The 12,708-nt window shown below is 34.5% G+C and overlaps 1 protein-coding gene across 8 annotated transcripts in view; it reads left to right on the top strand.

Annotated features, from left to right (window-relative positions):
* slc4a4a (solute carrier family 4 member 4a) overlaps positions 1–12,708 on the top strand; it is an 86,554-nt gene that overhangs the window by 22,902 nt on the left and 50,944 nt on the right. For all 8 annotated transcript variants that reach the window (XM_073840700.1, XM_073840704.1, XM_073840703.1 and 5 more), the window contains one exon: positions 9,995–10,130. In XM_073840700.1, coding sequence (XP_073696801.1) covers positions 9,995–10,130 — 136 coding nt within the window. The remainder of the gene's footprint in view (positions 1–9,994; positions 10,131–12,708) is intronic.

Below are 12,708 nucleotides of genomic sequence, written 5' to 3'. Positions count from 1 at the left end.
GCTATTGTGTTTTCCAGTCGGGCTGCTAAAATGTTTCACCGGACTATCTTAAAGTAGAGGGCTCGTGCGGGTCATTACAAACTCATCAATTTAGCCTGATCAAAGTTAAGGCCATACAAAGTTTTAAATGTATTAAATAGTATAAGAAAAGGCTTAATTATAAGCTTAAGAGTTAGGGACGGAAATACGAGAATCGCGATAGGGCTGGATAAAACTTAAAAAGGCAATGATGTCATATTGAATAAATATGCATGCTGCAGGTTTCAAAGTCAAAACGCGGCACGGATGTCTTTATATGAATGTATCTGAAGGGAACCGACTGTCCTCAGAAACGTGTCGTTAGCATTTTCATGTCATGTCTGATTAAACTGCGTTAATGCTGATTTGTGTACAGCCGTTACTAGGAAACCGTAGAATTACAGCACTCCTAAAGCGCCCCCTCGTGACAGGGAATGAATATGCGAATATTCAGCTGTTTAGCAAGATTATTACCAATTTTGGCCCATGTTTTTATGCAGCAAACACATAAGAGTTGTAAATGTAAAAGTTATGTGCTTTCTAAAAATCTAAACAATTAAGACAGTAATATTTATGTTTTAAATAAATTATACTTGATATATCCATTTTAAAGGTATAAAGGCTGAAATGCCATTGTATAAGATGTTTTGTTTTTGTGAAAATCTGAATTATAAATCATGTCATTTTATGGCTTAATGTTACTGTACATTGTTCAACCCCACTACGGTGTTCATTTTACTTGTGCAGCTCTTAAAAAGGGTCATAAATTGCCTTAAATTGATATTTAAAAATTCTGCAGATACACTGTAAATAGTGAAAAAAAATTCCTTGATATTTGTTAATAGGAAATCAGATAGGAGTCTAAATGTCAATCAAAAATATTTTCAATGTTTAAAAAATTGTCTTTTTTCATTTGGGCCAGTTAAATTTTATTATTAATTTTATAGTGTCTTTTTGACTACCTTTTAGTACTTTTAGGCTGGAATGTGAAATGTATTTGTGAAAATCCTTCAAGTTTTAGAAAGTTTTCAAGTTTTAGAATTTTAGTTTATCATATTTTTTTTACAGTCATTTTATAGCAGTCATTAATGTGTTACCATAGACATTGCCCTGCTCCACTCATACAGTATTACTTTTATTTGTGCAGGTCTTAAAAAGCCTTTAAATTTTATTTTTAAAATACTACAGATAATATTAATTATATATTTTAAATTATATAATTTGTATACTGAATATTGACTATTTATATGGAGCAATGTTATATGCAATCTAGACAGTTGTTTTTTAATAGCACAATAACATCTGATTTAAAATTAAGAACTCATGTATGTGAATATGTAATTTACCACAGTGCTGGAAAATCTTGAAAATGCACCTTGAAAGTGCTTGAAAAGTGCTTGAATTTTACTTTGGAAAAGGTGTAAGAACCCTGAATAAACTATATTCATGTTTTTATTGCTAGTTTAAGTGTTATCAGGTGCTTTCTTTGATCAGAAATCTTTCTAAACTTGTTTTTCTTTCTTTTAAGACTTACCTTTAAACTCACCTTGACCTTACTCTTTGGACCGCAAGCGAGTGTGCATCACAGTCGGAAGTTGACTTGAAATCCTCTTTGTGTCTTGATATGTGGCAAGTCGTGTGTTTCTGCCAAGCATCTGTTGCTAGGAGTAAATACAAAAGACAGCCTTGTAAAAGACATTCTTACAGTATCATTCCTTTTTGTGCCAGTGAACTAGTGAGGTGTCCATCTGCTCCTCTGAGTTTACAATGGAAATGTTAAATATTTTATAGATATTCATTAACATGTTGCATGTTGAATATGCAAGAATACTTTTTTAATTGTATTTTTGCAGCTTATTATTCACAACACTAGTCTAAACCACATTTTGATTACAAGTGTACAGGCCTAATTTTCATTTATTCGTCAAAAATTTGGCAAATTCAGTGACATTCTGCGTTTTACAGTAAATTCCATTTTTTACCCGTGTTTTCTGCGTTGCAAATTATAGGGCCCTACGTAATGTGTTCCCAAATGCATGTTAAACTCACAATGCTTGAAGAGATGTTTGTGTTTGTAAGAAGCAGCATTTACCATGAAACAAGCTTCAGAGTATTTTAAGCTGTACATGTGTAAAACTGACTGTGCACTTAATAAAAACACAGCCCTTGATTTGATACTTGAAGGTTGGTTGGATATAGCATTTTAGTTGTTTTTATTTGGATTAATTGCAGAACCTTAGTTGTTTATTTTATTATTTATTATTTTATTTTATTTTATTCATTATTAGCTTTTTGTCAACTCATGAAACCCAATCGGAAAACTCTGTACTATCAAATCTACTGCTGTTGGTTATACATTCAGAAAGATTCTCTTTGAACCACCAAGCCTGCGGTTTATTTATGTCTGCAAGCATACATGACTTGTAATGTTGCGAAGGCCATTAATTCTACTACAGAGAGACGTGGGAAGCTTGTACTGCATCAACACCACAATTCACAAACCCGTGAGCATTGAGAATGATTGTTTTGTGGTCTGTGCTTGGCGCAAGAATGTCATTGAATACTTGCTCTCAGATGCATTGAGAAGAATGTGTTTTGGGATACCGCTGTTTGCATGTGGGATGTTGCACAGTGTTGCTAGTGAGACTGGGACTCTCCAGCATGAAGTGGCAGCTCAGCTAAGTCCCTTTTTGGGTGCTGGGCATACTTCCCCCCTCGCTTTTCCCATAAGTCCCTGGTGCATGGACAAAGTCCCCTTTGTGTGGGTCGTAGCTCTTGGCGAAAGAGCCCACAGCTTTGAAACTTGTTTGAACGATGCGATTTTCATTTCTATCTGTCCTTTGCGCTCTCTCCCATATTGAACTCGCCCATGCCTCTTTCTCTCCCTTCCTCACTTGTTCCTTCTTCTCCCGGGCCTGCTTAGCAACAGCATGAAGCGAGTGCCCACTGAGGCTTAGTTCTTGGTATCCGTAGCAGGGTTGTCTGCATGCATAGCAGGGTCGCTTTGTGTGTGGACTTTGCAGAACAGACTTGGGACAACCAACCAGCCCAGATGAGTTCAAACAGTACTGCCTAGTCATTTCCTGGTCTGAACATTTCTAAAAAAGAATAAATAAATATACTTTGAGATTAGATTTTTCAGTTATTATTTAAATAATTATTTAAAGGGTGCATCTTATACAAAATTTACATGATGTTTGCATGTAAATGTGTCTTTGCAGTGTGTGGGCACAACCACCCTACAATGCAAAAAATCCAGTAATTTCTTTTTTAGTCCCCAAAAACCTCACACTGTAAAAAAAAAAAAGCCGTAAAATTTATGGGAAAAACTTGGCAGCTGTGGTTACCAAAGTTTTACTGTAAAAAATACGGTAGCAATGTTTTACATTTTACGGTTTTCACTTATACAGTTAAATATCGTAAATTTCAGAATTTTTCAACTGATGTAATGGTGATGTTCCATCCTGTTGAAGTACTGAAATCTGTTTTGTACCTGTTTTGTAATACACGAAAAATTACTAAAAGCAGGTGGTGATGACAACATCACATGATGAACCAAAGCCCATCACAAGGAGGTTTTAAATAATAGCATATATAGAAGGTGCACAGTGTCATTCACACAAACACTAAACACCATCACGGTAAAACACATAAAACTGAAATAATGCAAAAAACATTAATTTAACAACATTAGATGTAACATACAACCCTACTGTACAAAACTGCCAAGAAAAATCTAAGAAGAAAAAGTTATTTCAACAAAAAAAATTCAATTAAAAAAATGAAACACAGGGAATTCTGGGAATGTCAATGTATTCACTGTAAATTTTACGTTCTTTTTCACTTCAAAAAACGGTAAAATTACATGCAATGTCCAACACAGTTTTTCACTGTATATAGAAGGGGAACTTACCGTTAACCATTTCACAGGTTTTTACCGTAGCATTTTTACAGTTTTTACCGTTAAATTCACTGTCATTTTTTTACAGTGCAGTTATCAAGCCGTTTGATTTTTTGAGTAGTATGATGTCATACTGCTCAGGCCCCACCCACAATTGTTGATGGATTGTCCCGTATTAGCATATTTCCACCCTCAGCCAGCTGTACGCTGTCCACCATTTTCTCTCTGCTTGAGCAGCTGAAGTGGTTTTTGAAGCAGGTGTTTTGGAGTTGAACATACAAAAGTGAACATACAAGTCTTCATTTTCTCCCAACATGAGAGGACGCAGTGAATTAGTTTTGTTTTTGATAGTAATGCACTATGAAAAAAAAAAACTACTGAAGAAAGGGGTACAGTGAGCAGTAGCTAATTATCATTTAAAGAGACATGCACCAAAACGGCTCTCTGTGAACAGAGATTTTTTTGACTAGGAAAAATGGTGTTGTTTTGCACAGTTATTGAGGAATTTTAACCAAAGTATATTGCAGACACTTCATGAAGACCTCAAAAAATCAGACCAACTTGTGGAAAATGGGAAACTGTTGTCCCCTTTAAAGGAGTAGTTCACTTTCAGAACAAAAATTTACAGATAATGTACTCACCCCCTTGTCATCCAGGATGTTCATGTCTTTCTTTCTTCAGTCATAAGGAAATTATGTTTTTTGAGAAAAACAATTCAGGATTTCTCTCCATATAATGGACTTCTATGGTGTCCCCGAGTTTGAATTTCCTAAATGCAGCAATCACAGCCAAAGAAGAGAAGGGTCATATCTAGCAAAACGATTGGTTATTTTCTATAAAAATATTATATATATATATATATATATATATATATATATATATATATATATATATTAGGGCCGGGACTCGATTAAAAAAATTAATCTAATTAATCAGAGGCTTTGTAATTAATTAATCGAAATTAATCGCATTTTAATCGCATATAAATATTTGACCTGAGAACAGTGAGAAGTAAGTTTTTTCATATGGATTTTTAGTATACCATTGAATAATGACTGAATACATAAACTTAAGCAACAAAATATTGTTTATTTTTGTTCAACCAAGTCCAACAGACCAGTGCAATATTGCCATTAAGTGTAGCAATAGGATACAGTGTTTCCCCTAGGTTTCCATACTTTTTTTTCTCGGTACTTTACCCTACTTTGTGTAATAACGTTTATTTAACATAAAACATTTCAGTGAAAAAATAAATCCAAAACTCTCTATTTTAACATTTTGAACAATAGGGCTTTACAATCTTTTGCTTTTTTTTTTTTTTTTTAAGAAATTCTTGTGTTTTAATTTTCTCAAAATCAACTGAAAGCATAAACATTTATTTATTTTTAATCAAATGAAAAATAAACCTTTTTAATTTTTGGCAAACAACCAAGAGGTTTGCTGTTAAAATCAATAAATAATAATAATTTAACATTTAAATAATAATCTTTAAAAATATTTTTTTTCTACAATTAAGTGGTTAATCTTGTTGCTATATTTATTTTTTATCATATATATTGTTTTTTGTCAATTATTTAAATAGGAATATTGTTCTGTTTCATGTTAAACCGTACTTTATTTTGACAGGTTGCCGTGAAGTTTCTGTGTGTCAAGTATGATATGATGCTAGTTTTCTCAAATGAAACGGTAAAGGTGACACTCACAGTAGCTTTGGAGATTGAGTCTATCTGTTCATTTGAGATGCAAATGCCAAAAATTGACGGGAGCATAAAAAAAACGCGTCTCTGCCATTCTAACATACAGAGGCAAACCGTACATGCAGGATTCATATTAAAACGGTCTTTTTGCATTTCAGTTTTTACAGACACTAGTCCATATCGCGATTTGAATTAAGTGACAGACCAACTTTTGATTTATCAATAAAAAAAAATCGACGAATTTACGTGGTATTCCGCGCTATAGTAAACTCGGATTTTATGAATGGAGTCCGCGATCCAGTCCGGAGGAGACATTGTAAACGCGCCCCCCTAAGATAATGGTAGGGAAAACACTGGGATACTTAGAAATATACTAGCCTACATTTCAGAAATTCAGGTACCCTATAGGTAGGTAGACCTTCTGTAAAAGCATTGAAGTGATACTTGAGGCTCGATGTGCTGCGGTGATATGCGCATTCCTTTGTCCAAACGCTAGTTGGTGCTCCAGTATAATCGGTCCGCTGAAACTCATCAAGTGAGAAACGTTCCGCGGTGCAAAATTAAGTGCGATTAAAATGCGTTAAAAAAATTTAACGCGTTATTTTTGTGTAATTAATTAATCTTAATTAACGCGTTAAAGTCCCGGCCCTAATATATATATATATATATATATATATATATATATATATATATATTACTTTTAAAAGGTAATTCTTTTAAATCATTGAGTTACTTCATGAAAAAAGTAACTAATTGCATTACTTAGTTACTTTATATGTCACCTGAGCTGGGCTTGCTTATTCAGAAATAATTCTCATTCTCATTCTCATTATGAGCATTGAGAATAGCTGGATGGCTGAAACGTCTGCTCTTGCTCTATTAAAATAGTTGATTCTTTTTGCTAAAGACTTTGTCTAGTTTTTTTAGAGTGCGAACCACCTACAGCTTCTTTCATACTTAATTGGCTTCTATGCACCTGGACTTACAAATAACCTTCATCTGAGCGCAACAATGTTTCCTTGCCTATTCAGAATTAATAACAACAATAAATAAAACAATAATAATAACAATAAAAAAAACAAAAGTTATATTTTTGGCAATTGTAAAGGCCCTTTCACACAAAAAGTGAAATTTGTAAGCCTCAGGCTGAAGGAATTGCTTGTTTAACTCACTCCTGATTTCTCTCAACATGGTGACAGGAGAGCTGTCAATAAATAAATGGGAAAACTAAGCAAATTGTGTTACTTATTTGAATTTCTTGTAATTATTAGGGATGCACCGATCCGTATCGGCCGATCACTTGCGCGTTTTGTCAGTAAAGCCGGTTCTGTAATCAGCGGTAAATGCCATCAGGTGCGTGATTTCACGTTGAGCCGTATATACTACACACAGCCGTTGTTCACTGACGAGCTGCGCACTTTCACACTGATAATGAACATTGATTTATGATTAATGAACATTGGCTCAACGTGAAATCACGCACCCGATGGCATTTACCGCTGATTACAGAACCGGCTTTACTGACAAAACGCGCAAGCATGATCGGCCGATTCGTATCGGTGCATCATTACTTGAAAAAAAGTAATCTGGTCACAAAACTACCCACAAAACTGGTCACCACTGATTTCCATACTATGGAAAAAATACTGTGGAAGTCAATGGGGACCAGCAACTGTTTGGTTTTGGCCTTTGAGCTTTTTGGCTGAGGAAATGATGGCTAATTTTTGATTTTTGGGTAAACTATCCCTTTAATGCATCCTTGAAACGTTTGAATGGTAGTTTATATTTTAAAAAGTAAGGCATTAATATAAATACAAGGATTTGTTAAATAAAAGTGTGCATTAAGTTCTTGTCTTTTAAAAATCTTTTTATAATCTTGGCAGACAATTGAGATATCTCTGTGTATTATTTTCCAGATTTTTATAGTCTCAGTTACAATGTTTTGAATTGTAAACATTATGGTGTGCAATAAGGTGTCGTAGATGATGGTTTTATGTAAATGTTAGAATTGTTGATGTTTCACAGCTAGTAAAGTTTAAGTTTCTTCTCATTCTGTTATCACACTTCCAGGTGCTGATAACGTCTTTGTCCTTCCTTTTACCATACCGGTAGTAAAAGTTAAGCAAAAATACTGGCTTTGGAAAGCTAGTGTTATGTGGATCTCTTTCATCCGAACAGCTACTATAGTTTAATTATCTTTTCAAGGAAACACAAGTGCTTTATGGATAGTTATTTAGTTTGGAGGTTTCGTCAGAAATCAGACTGTTTCAGTGCAGAGCTGTACAATCAGATTACTCATTTACTCAGACAGCATTGTGTTCATGATGTTAATGTTGACATTATCAACATCAAAAGATGTCAACTCAAGCCAGTGACATCAGAAACGGAAGATGAAACAGAGAACAGCCTTTCTTTCTTTTTATTACAGTATATGAAATGCGTATGCAACAGCTCATTCACACTGACTGCTACATGTGTAACTTTGCTAAACATTTACTGAATAATGGTGAAAGGATGTAAAAAACGTCACCTTGAAGTTTCACCTTCTTTGAAAAATTCAAAAATGTTCCAATCTTTTCTCTTTTGGTTGATTAAATTATGCAAATGATATAAATTTCAGTGTTTATCCACAAATTGTTTGTTCTATTTTTTTCCATGGCAATTTTCATTTTTTTTCCATTGTATATATATAAAATATGTACACTGCTTTTCAAAAGTTTGGGATCAGTAAGATTTCTTTTTAAAGATGTCACTTATGCGCATTCCATTTATTTGATCAAAAATACAGAAACAATTCATATTCTGAAATATTATTGCAATTTAAAATAACATTTTTTTTATTTTAATATGCTTTAAAATATAATTTATTTCTCTGATGCAAAGACTCCGGTCTTTAGTGTCACACGATCTTTCAGAAATCATTCTAATATGCTGATTTATTTTCAATGTTGGAAACAGTTGTGCTGCTTAATATTTTTTAGAAGCTGTGATGCTTTTTTTGATTATTTCATGAATAAAAAGTTAAAAAGAACAGCATTTATTCAAAAAATAAATCTTTTCTAACAATGAATAAGTCTATTACAATATGTAATACATCCTTGCTAAATAAAAGTATTAATTTCTTTCAAAAAAACAAGAAAGAATACAAATTCACAAAAAATCACAAAAATCACAGGTTTAAAAAAAATTAAGCAGCACAGCTGTTTTTAACATTGATAATAAATCATCATATTAGAATGATTTCTGAAGGATCATGTGACATTGAAGACATGCAAATTCAGATTTGCATGACAGGAATAAATTACATTATACTAAAATAGAAAACCACTATTTTAAGTTGCAATAAAATTCCACAATATTACAGATTTTTCTTTATTTTTAATCAAATAAACGCAGCCTTGATGAGCAGAAATTACTTTTTTAAAAAACATAAAAAATCTCACTAATCCCAAACTTTTGAATGGCAGTGTACTTATATAATGAGTAATGTTAAAATGCACTTTATGTTTTTATTCAACAATATTAGAATGACTGAATCAACTTGAATACATTGGCCTACACCAAATAAAAAAGCATTTTAGGTTTTAGAGAGAAATAAATAACTATTTAAATTTTAATTTTTACAATGAATAACTGCCAGATTCTGATGATAAATCTTTAATGCGGGACTAAAGTTAGTAAGACGAGAGAGGCTTTATTTAGATTAATAAACATTAAAGTTTACTTTGTTCCACAAGAACTAATAAATATTCAAATTAGAAAACAAGCGAGAAGGAAAGCGAGGCCCTCTTGTGAAGAATGAACAGTTTGTGAAACATTTCCTAATTGTTAATGAGGGGCTTAGGGCAGGGTGCCAAAGTCGGAGGGCCAATGGTGAGGGGATACAGCCAGAGCAGCCGATGGGCGGGCTGTTGCTCTGGGGTGACAAGTGGGGACCCCCTTTTTAACTGCCTAGGTGTCACTGTGTAAGAGTAGGGTGTACAGGATAGCAGACAACACGAAGGGCTCTAATGACGGTCTGAGTGCAGCTGGCTGGGTGAGGTCTCATGTCTTTGACCTCCCTCCCTCTCTCAGCCATCCTCACCAGCTTTGATCGTGTTCTTGGAGAACAAAAGTGTTTTTTAACTGGGCTTTAGGATGGATGCATCAGATAGCAATCCGGAGAACACGGCTGAGAACAATAATGTGGAGAAGAGTGAGGCTGGAGAGGAGGAGAAGATGGAATCTGATTTCAATCAGGATTTAGACCTGTCTGCGGTCAAGATTCCTCCTCCACCAGAGCTGGAGATCAGGCCTAATGGCATAAGTGATGATAGCAAGCCGGAAATATGCAGGACTGTAGCTTCGCCTCTGACCCGCAGTATTTTTCCTGTTGCAGTCTCACCTGCTGCCGAGCGCATTCGATTCATGCTGGGAGAGGACGATGACAGTCCAGCACCCCCTCAGCTCTTCACAGAGCTGGACGAACTACTGTCTGTCGATGGCCAGGAGATGGAGTGGAAAGAAACTGCCAGGTAAGAGTGTCATGGCTTGGCTGGGACTCTAAATGAGGTTCAGAAAGAGACCAGAGCTGTTAGAGCCTGTATTTTTGCAGGAACTAGTTTTGAAGGAAGCTTGATAATTTATGTGTGATAGTATCAAAAAAAAAAAAAAAAAAAAAAAAAATCACCAAATCAGTATATTAGAATGATTTATGAAGGATCATGTGACACTGGAGACTGGAATAATGACTGGAATAAATTACATGTTTAAATATATGAAAATACAAAGCAGTTATATTAAATTGTAATAATATTTTAAAATTGTAACGCTTTTACTGCGTTTTTGCTCAAATAAATGCAGATCTGATGAGCATAAGAGACTTATTTTTAAAATATTTAACAGTTATTAAGCTGACAAATTTTTGAAGGGCACTGTATGTTCAGAGAAGATGGGAAAACAGGACACTTATGTTCTGTTTTCTAAAAAGACTGTTTTAATTACTCTTTCAGACTTGTTATACAGGCACCATACAATTCATCAAAAGGAGTTTCAAGTGTACTGGCTTATTGCCAATGGCTGCTTGGTGCCAGTATACAAACGCATTTTAAATACTTGACAGTGTCTAAAGAGATGGTTTCAACCAGTGTTGTTTTTGACAACCATCTTAGATTTAGTCTTAGTCTTAGTCTTTTGGACTAAAATGCTTCTTAGTTTTAGTCAAATTTTAGTCACTTCTATATGTGATAGTTTTAGTCCAATTTTAGTCGACGAAAAGTCAAAAAGGTTTTAGTCTAGTTTTAGTCGACGAAAATTCAAAAAGGTTTTAGTCTAGTTTTAGTCAAAAAAAGGGTAAAAAGTAGTCTTTTAACAAATTAATGTAGGTCAGTAAGTATTTTGCTGTTGGGTAGTGTCACTTATAAGTTCTGAAAATAGCAGATCTATAGTTCAACACAATGTGAGCTTCCGGATCGACTATTTTCACCAATAATTACAATAATGAAGGAATGTTTTAGAACATAAAAGACAAACAAGGATGGAATGCTAAAACGGCTTGCCATACTAGTATAGCAAAGAGTATTTAATGCTAAAACAGCTTGCCATAGCGTCAGATACTTTTTACGTTTCAATTGGCATGCACAATAAGCGGAAATGTCATGCATTTTAAACGTCTGACGGACCACCCACTAACATTTTCGTCTATTCTCGTCTCGTCAACGAAAACTCACACACGTCTCGTCATGTTTTAGTCATCAACGAGCCATTTTTATCTCGTCATCGTCTCGTTATCGTCATGAAAAAAAGTGGCGTCAACGAAATGATTTCGTCATCGTCATCGTTGACGAAAACAACACTGGTTTCAACCTGAATAATCTTTAAAGGATTAGTTCACTTCAAGAACAAAAATATACAGATAATTTACTCACCCCCTTGATTCCAAGATGTTCATGTCTTTCTTTCTTTATGTTTTTTGGAGAAAAACATTTCAGGAATTTTCTCTATATAGTGGACTTCTATGGTGCCCACGAGTTTGAACTTCCAAAATGCAGTTTAAATGCAGCTTCAAAGGGCTCTAATTGATCCCGGCCAAGGACGAAGTGTCTTATCTAGTGAAACAATTGGTTATTTTCTTTAACAAATTACAATTTATATACTTTTTAACCACAAATGCTCTCCTGTCTAGCTCTGCAATGCACATGCGTACTCTGTGCACTCCGGTTGGTACTTCTGCAACGATGTAGGAGGATTTTGAAGTTAGATGTGAAAATGAGAAATGAGCAAATGAGCAGTTTTTCGACATAAACTAACTGTATTGAACTGAAGTGCACAGAGTACGCATGCGCATCACAGAGCTAGACAAGACTAGCATTTGATGTTAAGAAGTATATAAATTGCAATTGTTTTTAGAAAATAACTGATTGTTTTGCTAGATAAGACCCTTATTCCTCTGCTGGGATTTAGAGCCTTTTGAAGTTGCATTTAAACTGCATTTTGAAAGTTTAAACTCGCGGGGACCATTGAAGTCCACTATATGGATAAAATTCCTGATTTTTTTTCCTCAAAAAACATTTTTTCTTTGCGACTGAAGAATGAAAGACAGTAACATCTTGGATGACAAGGGGGTGATTATATGTACTGATTGTCTGTACATTTTTAGTGACCTAATCCTTCAAGGAAAGGTGTGAAGAAAGTTGTTTTAATATCTTTTAACAGCACATCCCATCATTTAACAGTAGCTGTTGCTTTAAATCAGTGATTGTGAGCTCATTTGAGCAGACAGCTTGGTCTCTGATGAAAGACGAGTCTTGCATGCAGCACACATCAATTATGGAGCTGTGCTGCTCTTGAAAGGATTTGATCATTCAGTGAGATGGGCAGTTTCATGTAAAGTTGAGTGGCACTACAGGTGGTCCCCAATCAGCAGCCATTATCACATGCCACAGCGGGCATTTAACAGATTACCGCGAATAAGTACAAGAATGATTACTGCTGATCTTTCATTTTCAATCAAGATTTTATTTGAGAGATTGTTTTGGAGATGAGATTACAGACTGTTTGTGTATTTTAGGATTAAGGATTACATATTAAAGCCTTTCAAGCAGGGTCATCAAT

This window comes from Garra rufa, chromosome 5 (genome assembly GCF_049309525.1).
Source record: "Garra rufa chromosome 5, GarRuf1.0, whole genome shotgun sequence".
In the NCBI taxonomy this organism is placed as follows: Eukaryota; Metazoa; Chordata; class Actinopteri; order Cypriniformes; family Cyprinidae; genus Garra; species Garra rufa.
The sequence above is the reverse complement of the archived record's forward strand: the minus strand, read 5'-3'. Positions and strand labels throughout refer to the sequence as shown.